This window comes from Topomyia yanbarensis, chromosome 1 (genome assembly GCF_030247195.1).
Source record: "Topomyia yanbarensis strain Yona2022 chromosome 1, ASM3024719v1, whole genome shotgun sequence".
NCBI lineage: Eukaryota > Metazoa > Arthropoda > Insecta > Diptera > Culicidae > Topomyia > Topomyia yanbarensis.
The window spans coordinates 655,987-674,195 of NC_080670.1; the positions used below are offsets into that span (position 1 = coordinate 655,987).

The following is an 18,209-nucleotide window of genomic DNA, read 5'->3' on the forward strand; positions in this document are numbered from 1 at the left end:
TCTTCGCTACGGGGTTCAAACCCAACGGAATTGCCTTAATCGGATTAGGTTTTACTTGAATAATACCGTTGGTTTGTTTGATATCGCTCCAGTTCCACCAGAGCAATGGTTCAAGCCATCGGAATTGACTCGAAAGCAAAATGGAGACCAGTTCTCAAGGGGTGAATGCACGGTAATCTTAATTTATAGTACGAATCTAAATGGATCCATTTTGAGCTCGCGGAGGCGAAAAGTTAATTCCATCGTCCACGGGGCCAGAACACAGAGATCGAAAAGGGATTGAATAATACATAGCGGAACAAACTAAAGTGGATTGTGTATTCCAAAGCGAACCATGATGGGCTAGATTTACAACTACTAAAGCAATTCAAATTATATGCAAAATACTAGCACATATAGCTTTTCACAGTTTTGTTGTTAAACCACTATGCGTCTCCATCATGCTCCGCACGTCATCGAATAGGTATAAAGTGTACAATAAATGTATTGAGCTTTTAGAACAACATTATACAATAGGGCGACGTAGATTTAATTTATTGCTTACGAAAATAAACAACAGCGAACAAAAGAAAATACGATTCAAACAATCAATAGTTGTACGTTCCTCCCTAGTCGTGTTATTTCTACGAATATTGTCATCAGGGAATGTTTTAGTACGTATAAAAAAGAAAGACCATAGATACAGAGTTTGATCAAGGATTTTCTTGCATTTGCGCATGCCAGCGCTTTCTAGTACAACCCTGCCACTGAGAATAAATAAAGAAGGGATGTTGCTGCTATAACAACGAAAAGAAACCATTGTGCTCTTTAGAATTGCCATCTCCCCTTATATGAGTCCCGACTGAAAATGTTTTTTTACTGTCGAATATTCGCAGGGTTACCGAGGAGGGGACAAACAAAGACTGGAAATTTTACGTGCGCACCAAGAACGTTTCGTGTTGGATACATTATACAAACGAGTTTCTGTCGACTTGAAGTCAGATCGGCGATATGGAAATGTGATTCCATAGAAATGCCGAACGAATCACCGCGAATGCGAATGGACCTATTTTGAAAATCTAGCCAGCCCCGTTCAACTCAAAACAAGTTTCTTGTCTGTTTAATTTTTGAAGAACATAAGAACCAAAGAATCAAGCCATTCCGGAATAATTTACGACTTGAGCCTTGCAGTAGAGAAACATGATCCCATTTCTCTGCACACTAACTGTTTTAATGAATACCCCTGTGCAGCAACAAACAAACAACATGGCCGAAAAGAAAGGCAGCAGAAACAGGTCATCTGCTGCTTCTTACCTGAAGTTTACCCAAACCGAAAAAAACATCATCATTAACATGCACCAGGCCTTTTTCTCGGTGCTCTCACAGCCATCATTTCTTGTCGCATGTCGAATTTATAGCCGCCAACAAGACTCGGCAGATGTGGGCCAAGCTGGATGGAAAATTGGACCGTGTAATTAGACAGATGATAATGCAGAGGGTAAGTATTTTATCGAAAGATGCAATCATAAATTAAAGCGGAAATCGAGTATCTTTATTAGTCCGAACCAAAAAGTTAAGTCAATTATCACGAGAAGGTTTATGTTTTCCAATAAAGCCTTACTCCGCCAAAGGCAATATGAATTTGTGCAGCAATTTTGACTCGCTTGGCTTATAGTTTATGTTTTCATTCCGCGAAAAGAAAACTAGGTTTGGAAAAGGAAAAAATCAATTTCCTTTGGTTGACATTTATTCGCATTCGAAACACGTGATTTCGTCAAATCAAGCGCAGTTGAATGAGATTGAGACTGCGTCGCACCAGCAAGTGCATTGTTGTAATTTAACAATAATAAAAGTGAGGCAAAAATAATCACCACCCATACGGCGGGAAATAAATTATTCCACTCACAATTACGTTTCGAATTGATCAAATCGAATAAGAATGCAACGTTCAAAATGATGGACATACATTATAATTTATCTGACATTGCTTTGGTCGGTTAGGTAAAGCTACCTAGGAAAGTGCATGGATACTAACGCATATAATAAACATAAAACGCTTCCTGGGCGAAAGACTATTAATATGATGCCTATAAAAATATTGTACGTGATAACTAGAATCATTCGTTTTATCCCGTATAACTAAAAAAATGGCGTCCAATAAATATGTCAACTATTATATTTAGTTATAAAATAAGATAAAAGAAAAAAAATACGTATTGCGACCGTAACCATAGTACATAAAATTAGTTCCAATGATACTGATCAAGAAAACCAGCGGTCATGAAGCTGAATTCGAACCGGATCAAAGCATCGAATTATTCTGGGTGATTAGAGTTGCTTCAGATCCGAAAGACAATAATTTTGCATTTTTATTATCCTTCTGTGAGTAAGCATTTCTCAGTTCTACCAAAATCAGATTTACGATAGCAGTTGATGGGCCTTTATTCGTAGAGCGGCGGCGGCCGCAGTGATAAATGATCGCTTATTAAAAATTCAATTGGCTGTGACATCGTGATTGATAATTAGGCACAGCACGCCAACTCGTATTGGATGTGGTTTTATCGGCGTAAGACTTTTACCGCGCTTCCTTTTTTACTCACTGAAATCTTTGATAGCGACGGTAGTCGAGGGAGTCGTAAAAAGGCAGTAAATGTCAATTGCTGCTGAATCCAGTACAGATTGGTAAAAATTCGTTCATCCCATCGTATATATTCGATAAATAAAGCATTTCATCGAGTAGCCCATGAATTTACGATTTTCGTGTAATGTAAATTCCCTTCGGGCGCCTTGTATATTGAGCAGCTCTAGAAGCCGCCCATCGATGTTCGATATTGTTATTGATTTTCAACACGTCGTTTCAATCGGTTCAGTTCAATGAACACTCAGACGGGTTAAATTAATTTTATGATTCGCTCAATTGTGGACTCAATGAGTTCTGTGCGAACGAAACGTACAAATCAGCAGTTGCACTCAACAGTTATTTCTGCTACGCTTTGAATGGTTTTTGTTCACTTTTTTTCATAATGACACATAAAGGAATCAATAGCATTAAATATAAGTGCAAATTTCCATTACGTTTACGACTTCCGCTTTATCTTAATTTCAGATAGATTCGAGGATATGAAAGATCGAAATTATCTCAATTAAGCCAAATTTTATAGAAAGTAAATGCTCCATCTTTCCATTTTATATAATTCGCTACCCTACAAAAATAATTTCCCTCGCAGAAATATAACCAAACACGGTACACTTTTTCGCAGCCGAGTTCAGTGTGTCTTACCATCAGCTCAAAATGGCTTCCGGATGGCAGGGGCATTCACAGTATCTGCACAGTCTCAGAAAGGAAACGATAATCTCGTTTTCTCCAGATAAAAATCATTGCCATGAAATTACAACCAAGTGGCACCCTCAGGCTCGAAGAGAGTGCTTACTGATTCTGCCCAACACTGACTTGTCTGGCTTACAGCCACATCCGGCTTTTCGAAGGAAAAATCCCATCGTTTCCACAGGGGATACATCAACTGGCTGTGCTTTTCCACTTTCCCGAAACGGTTCGTTCTGCGCCAGTGCTCTGAAGAAAGTGAAATGTAAATCCTCACACTTCCTTTCCTTCGTTTGAAAATATATATACTTTCATTTTTTCAGCTCTAGGGTGAACTATGTCGTGACTGAGGGTATACAATTATGCTACATTGGAGAAAGATAAAGAAAGTAATGTAATTAAAATTATTTAGAAGCTTTAACAAGCTTTTTAAAAATAATTAGTAATGCAAACCTTGCTGGATATCCTAACCTAATTACATTACCTATTTTCATTGCATAACATCAAATTTCACAGGTTAGTCCTCCAGGCAACTGTGAATATGTTGGTAATTTGAGGAAAACAGTAATGAATTAGGTATCTAAACTGAACAAAGAAAACATTTTTTTTCTCTAAACAACATTTCGACACGCTTCAATATTTCAGATGGCAAATTATAATCCTAACCTGAAATCAAAACGAAAAGAAACGTTAACAAGTTAATCGATATCCCATATTCCAAGAATCGAATCAGCTTGTGTTTCTCCTGTGTAAAATATTAAAAAAGAGAAAGATCTAAATTAAACATTTTATTCAAAACTGCCACATAAATTCCCATTAAAAACTACACACGAAAAAACCGACGAGGGATTCACTTGACTCGCCCGGCACTCGACCGATGGGAAATCTGATGCTTATTTACTTCTCTTAGGGGAAAGGCACAGGGAATGAAGCCAAGGCAGCACTTTACACACATCTATGACTGCCGTAGTCTGAGGTAGCCGGAGAAACCGAAGACAACAGCAAACGAAACAAAAAATGGGAGGGTATAAATGAAACGTACAGATAACCGAGCATACAAAAAAACTGAAAATAAAAAATATCTGATACACATATGTAATATTCTTACTTCTTTTCATATTCAACTTTTCCTCCTCGTTGTCTCTACAGTCTAGAAGAAGAAAAAGAGAAACCTAATGTCAAGAAGCTGGTACACAGATAAAAAATAAATAAAAAATGCTACGCTGCTCAGAACACCACTCCCAGGGTGTAGGTATCTGACATGGGTAAAAAGCATCTGCATGAAAAAAAAAAACGAATAAGCGGAATAGAGGTAAGCCGGCGGGATCAGAAGCGACTTGAAAAGTCCCCATGGTTCACTAACATCTGAATCGATCAAGATTTAGAAGTGAGTGAAATACACAAGAACGTTGTTTCAAGCCTGATGACCCTGGAGAGGCCAACCACACTCTGCCTGATAAGATGTATTTCGAACGAACTTAAAATAATGGAAAAATAGCTGTGTATATAATATGTATGTATAAAAAATGACCTTTGTTTCACTTCGACTGATTTGTATATTCAACGCACCTGCAAATTTACTGGATTTCATGATAAAAAAGAGCTGGCGATTTAACGTATTCATTATCTGTACAAACGTAACTCAATCTAGAAAGTTAAAATAGTAGATAAAAATTCAGTAAAAGGCAATCATAAACTAAAAGAATACACATATTGTTTAATACACAATTTTTCAACTCCCAACTCAACGAAATATGCAGCAATAAATTTGACTTGATATAATAATTCAATGAAAGCCCAACCAGCAAAAGCACCCCTACCACACTTTGAAATCCTTTTAGCCACTACCGACTAATTCTGAATTACCGCCGCCGATCGTGCTTTGTCGCTTCGTTTATCTCTGCGAAACTGCATTTCATGCACAGAACATATGCAAATTATTAATCAACATACGAAATGAGCAGAATGATAATTTACGACTTTATAATTGGCGTCCATATTAATTGAAAACTTAATTTTCCTCCGAAGCGCAGTTTCCCAAGAGCTGCCGCCTCTTAGAAATAAGCCGCCGCTCTCGTCCACCGTTCGGCAGCCGGCGTCATTACCGGGCTCCCTGATGTAGCAATAATACAAGTGATTTACGGCATTCTAGTTAAAATGTCAAATGATATCTTCTTTGATATTTTCAATCCAATGCTGACGAACCGAAGAGCCTGTAAAGGCTCTAATGGAGTCATGGACATATTCAGATGGAACGAAAGAAATGCTACAGATGATTAAATCTTTTGTTTTTTTTTTCATTCTGGAATCTTCTCCGTTTAAAAGTTTTAATTGATTCCAGATAGGTCGTTCGCTCAAATCGTTCTAAAAAACAGATAACTGTCGGCGGAGAAATGCATTAATTAACATATTCTTTAGGTATATTTATCTACCCGTTGTAATGCTTTGAAACGCAATAGTCGAAATGGATTATTACATTCTAATGCAATAGGTGCCAACGGTCGTTTCTTGATCAGTAAGTTTATCCTTAATTAGCGCTTAATTATTGTCATCCCTACTCGGTAGTACTTTATGATAATTTCCCATAATTTTTACAACCATTTGTGTTATAATAAAATTGAATCAAACAAAAATTGATAATCACACACGCTCCCGCCGCCACCTATCGACCCCTCGTAAACGGCTTCTTTTACGAGGGTTTCAAAAAGTTTATGGTTTGTTTGGCTGACGCTTTTTATATGACTTTATGCGATCTAACACCACATAACCACGCACACTTCAAGTCAACGGTAGGGAAAAGCGATGAGAACTCGGACAGAGGGAAAATCCTGGTATGATCGTTCCTTTTCCCTTCGCTTTGCTTAGTTCGACTTTGACTCTTTTTTTCGGACAGAAACATTTTGTAAAACAATAAAAATTATGAGCTTTTATGTGCATGTCGCCCTGGCCGAACCATACGCTGCTCGGTCGCGATTTTGCTCTCACTCACACCCCAAGACCTAAGCTCGTAACTATAAAAATTTCATTGTTGTCTCTCATACGGCCGTTTATAGAGTCCCGTAGCCGGACCAACCATCATCTATCTATTCGGCGGGGCTGCCACCAAATGCCACATTACGGAAGGAGATAATTGTTAACAAATTATAAAAATGAGCCAAGACTTGTTTATTGAATAATGCTACCCTTTAATAGCTTCATTCAGATTTTAGCACCCACAAAAAAGTAACAGCGGCCGTTTTATTTTTATTTCTGTAAACACCAATAAACACGATTCATTTCGCTTCCTCAGGTTTCCGGCTCTTTCTATAAGAAGTGTGTGTGGCAAAAAAAATCAGTGGCAAAGGTCATAAAATCAATACTAAATGTCGTCAACACCAGCATAATGAACACAGGTCGCCTGTTCCGTTACTTCCTCAGAAACGTGTCTAATCTGAACTGGATGGGGTGGTTTACTGTGTAATGTGTCGTCTTTAATAACCGTGGGATTGTGCAATAGCTTTCCTATTAGAAGGTTATACTCTAGGTACTACACTAGAATGGACGTTCAAAGTACCAATCCTTGGAAACTTTTATTATGAACGAGGATATCATTATAAAACCAGATACCCAGAAAGCTCGAACTCATTATCCTAAACGTCACGATAGCATGAATTACCACCATCTAGGGACAATACGTGTACACTAAAAGCACATTTGATCATTCCACTTGGTTGTGTGTAGGAATATAAGCTTCCGTAGGTAGAAAGCTTCGTTCCAATCAGTTTTAGATCATTTTCGGTTTCAAAGAAAACTAGATGGTGCTGCGTGCAATGACGCTGATTAAAAAGATCAAAAAGCGAGAGTTAATCTAAACGAAACAACTGTAACTAGAACTCACAAAATGATGTTTCAGACCTCCTACAAATGTATGAGAAAATAGATAAAATTAAATATTTACGAAGTTGGACAAATGCAGAAAGAATCGGGTACAGACAATCAATCATTATCATAAGGACATTAATGAACATATATCACTAGCTTTTACATTACCAGCTAGCAGCAGGTTTTAAAAAAAAATGTTTGTTGCAAACAGCAGCGTCGATTCATTACGAGCTCAAACCAGACCGTAGCCAAGCGACGGTATCTTCAGCAAGCTGCGGAACGAACAGCTAACGCACACACAAATCCGCATATTGCATATCTTCCCTTCAACCACTACCATGCTTCAGAGCACTCTCGTCGTCACAGGCAACCGGTTCTTATGCCACACCCCAAAAAGCAGCTCAAATCGGCCATCATGCTTTGTCAGGGCAGACTCTCGCGCATTCTCTCGCACTAATTCTCTCGCATTCGCATTTCCACACATGCGCCTGCCTGTTTTCGTTTCTTTTTTTCCTTTCTCAACTTGATGTCTTTCCAGCAAACGACTGCAGCAAATGGTGGATATAACGACTGATGATAATGGACTTTCACCACATGCGCAGTCTCCGGTTGGTCCTTTCTTCGTTCTCGTCCCAGAGCACAATTATCACGATGGTCGGTGGCAGAACGAAAGTTTTACGACCCTTAGCGCCGCCATGAAAGAATGTTAATCAAGCTAATGGACGCCACTTTCATCCACCATTCTTACGATCGCTGGCAATAACGACGACGGAAAGCTTTTTGAAAATGATTGATAAGCTCTACCAAGACTGTTTCCGTTTGCTAAAAAAAAGTAGAGCAATTAAAAAAGCCATAACTGGTTGCATTAAAATCGTAATAAACTCACTCTCGTAATCTTGGAAATTTCATTGCACTACTTGTTATTAACACGGCAATCCACTAGATGCATACACCGGACATGTGGTTGAATATTCGTTTTAACTGCTGGCAGCAATAAAAATTTGTTCAACCAGACAATTGCGTGTGGTAATTTAAATTAAAAATCTATTAAATTCTCACTCGATGTCGATGCATAACGATTGTGATGGGTCTATCAAGCGGCCTGTCTCAGGAGCGGATCCAGAAAAAAAAATTCGGGAGGGGTCTGAAATTTCGATTTTAAAAAACATCGCGTAATAAATACCTAATAACTTTATTTAATGAATATCAGTATTGCTTGTCAGATTTGATTGGGAATGATTTTGATTTTGAAACTAATATAAAATTGAACCTAATTTAAAATTTCTCAACAAGTAATTTCGGAGGGGTCCGGACTCCCAGGACCCTCCTGCTGGATCCGCCACTGGCCAATCTGAATGAGACGAATAACTCCTAGAGAGCAGCCTGTAGACGCCCAGAGTTTAAACGAGCTTTAAGGATGCCCTCAATGTAATGGGAGAATTTTAGGGGACCTGTGTCAAACACGGATGCATTTCCTATGTTAGTTAGTGTAGATATAGAGTAGCAGTAATCAATGAAGTATTGTACATGAAATTTGGATACAACAACTGCAATTTTCTTTCAGATCCGCAACAAACCAACCCCTGCTTACATAATGATTAAGAATAATTTTCAGCGTATCATTTCGGGAATAAATCTAAAACCCTAATTTGAAACGAGCAAGTCGGAAGTTTGTTCAGCTTTTTTGCTATCAACTTCATCAGCGAAGAGGCACGTAACTATGAAACGCTCCTTCCAGCTATTGGTCAAAGAAACGTGGATTAGACTACTCGTATGTGCATCAAAAATAAAATTCAAAAATAAAATAAAATACATTAGAGTAACAGGTACGATGGAATTCACAATATGGCTCCCAACGAGAATATAGATAGATTTTGGGTTCACTACACGGACTACTGATGATGACGTTTTCTGGTGCCTTTTGGGGCCTTATGCAAAACTCGGAGTTGAATGGCTATACTTTTTTGCAATTCCATTTCAAGACACCAGTTTTTTCCAAAGTAGGGGAACTGGAGGTAAGACGGACATGTTATGGATATGTTTAAACATAACACAGCAAAAGTATATTTTATTCCAAACCAAATACTCTATGTTTTAGTTTCATGTTTTTTGGAGTGTCCAAGTAAAAAAATGTTACAAAAATCACTATGTATCGTTTTATGATAAATAGAAAACGAAAGAACCAGTCCTATTCTGTACTACAACGGATTAATTGAATTGCGTTTTTTTAAAGTTCTAATAAGATTGTATGGAGAAATCTTCCAAATTCTAGGTACACCTTTATTATTAGCAATGTTAATAGATGAGATTTCCTATGTGTACGAATAAGCCGTTGAAGACTTATGTTTTTGGCGTTCAGGATAGATCTCTATATTTTCTTTAAACTATTTAATATTTTTGTTCATATGTGTATTCCGTCGGCTTCTGTCCGCACTGACTCCCTAACACCGACGCCAGAGAGGCAGCTCCACCATCTGGATTCGATATAGGCCCATCAACACAGGTGTTCATGCTTCCTTTCCGAAGGAAGACATGACCACCTGCGCTTACTAAAAAGCTCTTTCTGATGTGCAGTAATAGATCCATATTTCAATTATATTTAGAAAGCGGCTCTTTTTCTTTTGGGACCTCTCGCAGGACCAATGGTTTGCTCGGAAACACAAATAGTGTTTTAGTTGTTGAGCTAACGTCAATCCGGCGGTAGCTTAGTCCTGTCACTGAATTAGTGTCGGATGCTGATGAGACAAAGTCGAAACGCGCAAATACCATCACTAATTTAGTTATAGGTTTTGTGCCCTTAACACACAAATGTGGTTGAAAACGATTCTTATCTTAGTGGAGCAGTTTTCACCTATTTTTTCTCTACTAAGGAGATTCAGCAGCGTGGGTTTTGTTTTTGAAGTTTGAATTGGGAGGCAATAAATCGTTTACACGGTGAATTGGTGGGAAACAAACCTCTTCTAGGCTCAAAGAGATGACGGTAATATAAAAATGCGAGATCTTAATGTACAAATATCTCAATAAGAACATTTGCCTTATGCGTATAGTTACTCACCTCTACTCTGAATCAAAGTTTATATAGGTCCAGAACTTACCAAGAAAACATAGAATGATAACGAAACCACCTAACAACTGGTTTTTGAGACTATGTTATATCCGAGTTTTTGTTCTTTTTTCAGTGGGTTATGTGTGCTACGAAACATCACTTGCCTAACATTTCGCTAAGTTGCCAAATAGCACGAGTAACTCAGAAGAACATGTTTCGAGTTCATTTGTCGAATAGTTTAAAATTTGTCAATGTCCCAATTAATACTAAATGATATCTTCCCAATAGATCACTTTACAATTATTAGGATGTTGATTAATGAGAGAGAAATAAAAATTTGCACTAAAAATTCTGCCAGATCGTGACTTTCACATAGACCAATTATCTGGCGGAACTAGTGCCGTTTCATTTTCATTTTGTTCTTTTGTTGTATAGAATGTTTAGATTCATTTATCTCTTTGGGATACAACAATCCATATGTAAGTGGATCATTGAATTTCATGTTACACTATATTTTTAAAAATTCGTTGATATTTTTGTAAAACATACAATTTTTTTACGTGATTATTATTGTTACATTTTAAGTGTTATTTAGAAAGTACTGTGAACAGTATTCATCTCGATTTCCTCTTTTCCCGAACAATAGTTCACTAACGATCAGATAGTGCAGACAAATAATTCATGGGAACGCACTGATGGTCTTTGTCTACGCAAGCCAACTAATTTAATCTAAGATGAAATCATGACATGTTGAATCAGATGTAATAAAAATGTTTGATTGTCTGTTTTTATCGCACCCGGTAGTTTTTTCATTCTTCTGGAAGAAAATAATTGAATAGTGCAGTTTCTAAATTAAGCAAAGAAACAATTCTCGTGATTGCACGTAATATTGGCATCGATAGTAAATGGAAACCTTACATGGACACACCTTTGCTTAGACATTATTGTAATTGTTCACCCGCTCGTTACAGCTTCCGATTTATAATGCTCATTATTCATATTAACCGTTTAACCTCATTAGGCCCTAATGGAACAAGCAAAACAGAAAATACCGACTGCAAGCCAATAAACAGTTACTTTTCTCGCCTCATTATTTTCTTTTCGTTCTCAAAACATTTTCCCGTCGCTACCCCACCAAGGTTCACTGAAGCACAGCTGCTCATATATATAGCTCACAATCGGACACAGCCATCTTCATAAATAGTTGAATAAATATTTACTAGGCAATAATCGTAAAAAGAGAGCGCACACGGCGGAAGAGTTGAATAACATAAATACACACAAAAGCAGAGGAAATTCTCCAACGTACAAATGAATGAATATAATCACACGATCACAGTTGTGCTCGAATATTCACAAATCGTTCGATAAATATTTGTGTAAAGCACAGGGTCGGTGGGATCTTCATTTCCGCCGGAGGTTTCCTAACTCTACTTGGTCTTGATTTAAACTGTTTTCTTGGATATTACCTCTGTACACAAATCAAACCTATTATTTATTAACTGCTTTTTTACAATTTGCTACCGAGGGAGTAAAAACAAAAAGTTGTTCAACCGGTGAGCCGTTACCTACAAGAGTGCCACTGAACCATGAACCTCTCGAGCAGACGAGACAGTTAAACTCAACAGCAGAAATGAGATTTTACGACATCCCTAATTGAACGTGACCACCACCGATGCTTAGAACAGGAGCTAAAGAAATCTAGTAGAAACATACATGACGGAAACACATATGTACACGTCATAAATATATCAAGTGCATAAGTGAACTAGATTTTCATGCAGCTTCAAAAATTGAAGATTTTTCCTTTCGACCTTCTGTTCAAAACGGTTATGTTTTACTAGACTGAGCAAACGATTTGCGCAACGATTCTCAACATGAGAGACCAGCAATGGTGCAGCAAAACGACAGGCAGACCAAAACGAGCACTCGCTAATGTATATTTACGATGACATAAAAAATTTCACGTTATTTACGACCGTTGTTTGGTATGTGATGTTAATTGCAATCCATATTTTATGCGCTCTTCTACCTTAACCGTATGGAAACCAACTAAGGATGCAGAACACGCCTGCCATGCAAACGTTTTTTCTGGTTTCCATCTTGTCAGGTTATTGTCATATTTCAAGCAAATTATGATGAGCAACGTGCCTAATGAGCGGATGGGCAAAATAAGTTTAATCAAACATTTTATGTCCTCGAAAATGTCAAACTCTCGAATAGTTTGTAATACTTCTCGGTCCTGCCATTAACTTTGAACGAATCAACGACATCAAGATTCAAACATTTTAGACCAATATGTAACCCTGGCGCTATGATTCATCTTCCGTCACATTGACACAATATATCACCGTCACCGACGATTTTAGCACCTATCAAAAAAGAGCGCTATCAGTGCCACAGCCGCTAGTCTGGCGGCCTTTTGTAAAGACATTTTCAACTAAATAAACAAAACACCCAATTCTCGAGCAAACGTCAACACACAACGTTAACTAGAACACACTGTTTACACGAAGCCTGTTTCAGTCGTAATGTAACACTTTTGTTTCCTAGCGCGCATAAACGACTCAGCCCAACTGCCTTCCATGCAGCAAAAAACAACGTTAGTGATCCGAAGGGCGCAAGGAAATTTTCAGAAATTTATTGTTTACCCGTTAGCGGCAGGATATCCTTTACTTTTGGTTCGCTTGATCTAGTTTTTCAGCATTTCAAGGATATGGCAGAAGTCCAGAAGGAAAGGGTACACGAAATTGGGTTGAAAGGACAATGATGCAATTTGGTTCATGGTTTGAAGGTCACTTATTGGTCCAATTTTTTCAACTGTTCAAAGCTTAGAATTCTATTAAGATTATTGCCTTGGCCTTGGTTAGTTTTTTTTCGAACCGTCGGCAGAAAAAAATATATGATCGTATCCTTTTTTGGTAGAATGTGAAATACACACATTTCTTTTGGATGGCTAATTTGACTACAAAATTGTAGCGGAAATGTTCAAGGTAACGCAGGGTTTTTTACGAGAATGCTTGAACTGTTAAAAACGTTTTCGTGGTATTTTTAGCTGTACTCTCAGTTGTCAGAAGCTTTTAATCGATTTGAACGTACTGCATGATAACAAATTGTTTCAAGGTTATTTGAGAGATAAGCGTTGAGAATTATTATTTGTGGCCAGTCATTTTTATGATTATTTGTGGTCATACATTTTTCAGACCAGATTTTTCCTTGCATTGCTTCATAGGAACGAATCAAAGATGTTAAAATCTATTTCAGCGCAATCCAGTGATAGTTGGCCGAATTTTCAACGCAATAGTGTGACATCTTGACTAATTAGATGAATGAGGGCACGTCTACCCTACAAAATTATGCAATCCCGAGATACAACGAGAAAAGCATTGAAAAAAAAATTATCGTTTTATAGCCAAATACTAAAAAAGCTAAAAGAAAAAACGAGTGGGATTGTCGACTTTTAGAAAGATAGTGATTCTAAATCTCAACGATAATCAAAAATTGTATAATTAATGGGAGAGGAAAGAAGATGCGTCGGGAACCATCTAAATTATGTTGGTATACGGGTTGAATCAAGGGAATGCGAGTGTGATGTTGGTCTGAAACGTTGAGGGGGAGGGGGGGAGAGAGGTTGAAAGAGTGGAGGGAGGGGTGTGAGAGGAAGAAGGGTTAGGAGTGGATAGGGCTGCAAGGCCCAACTGCATATTGTACCTTCCATTTCAGACTAGGTTAGTGAAAATTGGTTCAGTCATCACCGAAGTGGCTTTAGTTCCGGAATATGCCCGGAACGGATAGCGGACAATATATTCCGAGAATCTTTGATATGCTATCTGTGATCTAGTTCTGCGAATCGAAGTAATTTGATGTTCATTTCAATAGATATATTTGACCCATGAGGTATTACGATTGAGCCAATTTATATGAAAAATTCTAATGTGACCGCAATAACCTGTAACTCCGGAACCAAAAGTCTGAACTGAATGAAATTTAATAGCAGTCAATAGGAGTATTATATCTTTTAAATCAAGTTTGTCAAAAAACGGTTGAGAGCTCGCTGGAAAATAGGTGTGACTAGCTTAGAAACTTGGAGAGTTCACCCGGGGGCATCAAGAGCCGACCAATGTGGTCGAAGACTGTTTTGAATTCTAAGTGAACCTCGAAAAGGAAGACAGTTAATAAAAATTCGATCATTTTTCATACATGTCTGACGAAGTTTTGACTGTCACATCCTTTATATTCATGATTGAGGCATAGGGTTCGGCAATGCTTGACGAAACTACACGAACCACCAGGAAGATTGATGAGTTCATATTTTCAACACTGCCTATAATCGCAAGTCTCTCCCATTTACATATATAGAATTTGAGACGATTATGCAACTATGCACAGTATAATACAGTAGTAGAAAGAGACGGGAAGCATAGAGTAACCGTTAAGTAACCGTATCTGCATGTTGAGAATGAAAAGCAAGTTCTTCAACCATGATCAACGCCTACGCGCCAACCTGACCAAAAGATCATATCAGAGTACTAAAAAAAACTATATCTCAGTCGGTTTTCAACTACTGAAAACAATAAGTGTGCGCGATTTTATAGATCGATACTATACTGCATATTTACCCTGATTCTTGTTTCGGAGATTTTGGCTAGCATTTATAATGCAAAGAGTCAATGTGCAAACGTAAACACAATTGATACGTCAACGGAATCCTCTTTGCATCACCCATGGGGGATTTTTTGACACAGCAAGGGAAACACAGGACGTCATGGGAAAATGTCTGCCTACCTTATAACATTTTCGTTTTTAGGCGATTATAAGCCAACGTGGTTGGTATCTTCTAGCTGCTGTACAACAAGTGCTGATGATGAAATTTGTAGTGCTATGATCGAGTATGGTTAGAGTAGCACAAACTATTCTTCAGCATAAACGTACAGTAACTATGAATCTATCCCGCCTTGCGCAGGAAGGAAAAGCTTCCATAGCTTTGGTTCAAGAACCGTATTTCCATAAAGGAAAGTTCTATGTTGGAAAGCTACTTGATTCCGCCTTCGTAGCTTTCAATAAAAATGGCATGACAAATCCACGTGAAATGCCTCGTGCATGTATACATACTTGCGAATAGTGCTATTGACGCTTGTCTTATATCCGACCTCACAACTCGCGATATTTGTGCTAATGTAGTAAATCGCCTAACATTTGCCCGATCTGGTAGAGAAGAGGTGTTAGATGTAATTCTCTGCTCTGACAGTATTACGCATGAGTTGACAAACTGGCTCGTACCGAACGAGCTCGAACCGTCATTAACTGATCACAAGTACATCGTCTTTGATCATTTAAATATGTGACGCTAGATAGCGTCACATATCGTAATCCCAAATCAACGAACTGGGATCTCTGCGACGAGGGCTTGGCGACTAGGTTTCAAGGATATCTTCCAACGATCGTGGATAAAACAAACTCACTCATAGTAGCAGCATACCAAGAGGCATGTTCGCTTTGAGTTATGCGTGCTTCTAGAGGAATACCTTGGTAGAATATCTAACTTGCTCGACTCAAAAATTATGTAGAAGAGCTTGGAATCGCAGACGCAGGGACGGGTCGGAGCCCTTTAAGTTGGCTCGTGAAGCATACAGAATTGCCCTTCGGTCGTCATTGCAAACTCAATTATCACATGGCTACTATTCAGCGTGCTGAGTATTATTCGTGTGATCGTTGTGAATCCGATTACGGAGCTTCATATCATTTGATATGTAACTGCCCAGCAGTAATGCAATTTCGTGTCCGGACTTTTGGTTCTCCATATATAGATGAACCTATGTACAGATAGCTGAATCTCACTGTTTAAATTAAAATTCTAAATCCTTCCGGGGGTTGGAAGTTTTCTTTCTGCTATTTTAGCACCTGCAAATAGTTCCGGGGGTGCAAAATGCTCTGTTTTAATTGTTCTGTGTCGTTATTTTCCTTATACCTAACCGTACCACTTCCCCATTCCTTCCCATCAGGGAAATGATGAAAAAGCAGACTATGGTAAGGCACAAACCTCCGATGATCATGAGGAATGTGCCATTTGAGCCAGTCACTACTAATTCCTAAATGACCGAAACGGAAATGCCATTGATTGTGTGAAAGTATTTTTGCGCAACTTGCTCAAAGCCGAACGGAAGTAACCTAAACTGACAAAATAATGCTAATAATAAGAAATAATTCTTTAAATATAGCAAAGAAGGTTCCAAGTAGTACTCAATTACCAATGAGTTTTTTGCGTTTTAAATAGCATAATTCATAATGGGTTGTTAGTTTATTTCACCACTGCTGAACAAAGTGATTCCACGGAATAACGCATGGGGAAATGTATTCGTTCATAACAACTCCAGCTATGAAGCCAACAAAATTATAATATTATGTACCATAACTTGTTTTCTTGAAAAAGGGATAGAACGCATATTAAAATAAATAATTAATGCAACTTAATAACAAATCTCCTCAAAACCGACTTTATATGTTCGAATTTTTTCCTCATAATACCGAAATAGATCGGTCTTAATATTGCTATTTAGCTGCTTCTATCTCGAATGCCACCCACGCTGTTACAAACATTTTAGTAATTTTTTTAGTTAGCGGGTAGTCAGAATACAAATTTCAAAAATTCAAAATCCTAGATTAGTTAAAAAATACAAGAGATATCACCAATCATATCATCATTACTTTATCAACCATATGGAATCTATGCAACTGACATTATATCAAGCCGTTAATGGAGAGTTGATAGCACTGATAGGTCAACTATTTCATAAATTGACCCATAAAAACTAAGATTGAAAATCTGTAAAAATAATTAAATATGTAATGCAAAAGAAAATCTTTACCTTTTTTTATAATCATCACTCAACCGGTCGCTTAAACTTTTTTCTTAGGTCACTAACTTCAATATTATGTGTTCATCCGACAGTTAATTTCGTTTGTCTCTACTTGTTATGTCACTTAAACCTTCATAGTTTATCGCCACTACACAAATGTAGAAGTATTGTACTAACATGACAATCATAATTAAAACTCAACAAATTTGTTATGTAATGCCATTTTAAAGGTTGTTTACCTATTTTTACACAACGTATACGCCGCTTATAAATTTATTTTTACGATCATTATGATGTGTTAAATTTACACATATTAAACTTTTTAGCATTTCATCACCGCTTTGTTTCTTGCTCTGAGCACCAGAGTTGTAAATGTTTAATAGATCATTATTGTTTTTACATGTGTTACTATGGTTTCGCATTATCAGATAGGATATTGATAGCAACAATATAACCAAAACTATAAAATAAAATCATATTGAAAGATAAATAACTTGAATTTTTGCTCTGCCCGAAATCGATCGCTGCTGATCGGTGATTTTTCCTGCTGCTTCCGTTTTTCACTGCCTTCACTCACCAAGTGTGATAAACGATTACGATGAAGTATATAAAATTTTATTGAACACCGCACTCTAAAAAACCCGACACTCGTTCGGGCTGGAACGCGACTGCTCGACACGGAATCCGCTGAAAGCACTGTAAAGCTATAATTTTCCTCCTTTTTTGTCTGCTTTTCCTCGGGCTCGGGCCCCTTAATATCTTTCGTCTGCCTTTCTCTTTCACTCTACCGTGCATGTGTTGACCGGTGGGGCATCTTTCGAGCCGGCTAGTTTTACTCTGCCCAGAAACGACAAACCGAGCAGTGCTGACTTCCAGTCGCGACGCGATTCGAACTCAACAAGGATTCGAGGATGCAAAGAATAGCATCGAAATTAAACGCATGTGTTCACCAAACAACTCGCCGGATCGTACTGCGCGAGAAAGAGTGAGTCGTTGTAGTCGTGACATGGCCGCCATGGCTTCGCTCAAATGTTGATTTTATATAAAAAAAACTGTACAACGAATGCAATAAACTTCTGGCTCTCTGGCACGCTGACAACTGTATGTATGTATTCCTCGGTTTGACGGAGCAACACACCAGCAA

The 18,209-nt window shown here is 37.9% G+C and overlaps 1 protein-coding gene across 3 annotated transcripts in view; it reads right to left on the minus strand.

Annotated features, from left to right (window-relative positions):
* LOC131676514 (homeobox protein abdominal-B-like) overlaps positions 1 to 17,962 on the minus strand; it is a 44,898-nt gene extending 26,936 nt beyond the window's left edge. For 2 of the 3 annotated variants that reach the window (XM_058955590.1, XM_058955589.1), the window contains exons 1-2: positions 17,075 to 17,962; positions 4,410 to 4,451 (exon numbers count right to left, since the gene is read on the minus strand). In XM_058955590.1, the coding sequence (XP_058811573.1) occupies positions 4,410 to 4,451; positions 17,075 to 17,090 (58 nt within the window). In that variant the 5' untranslated portion in view covers positions 17,091 to 17,962. The remainder of the gene's footprint in view (positions 1 to 4,409; positions 4,452 to 17,074) is intronic. The other variant, XM_058955591.1, reaches the window with a different exon arrangement.
* Positions 17,963 to 18,209: the final 247 nt, after the last annotated feature.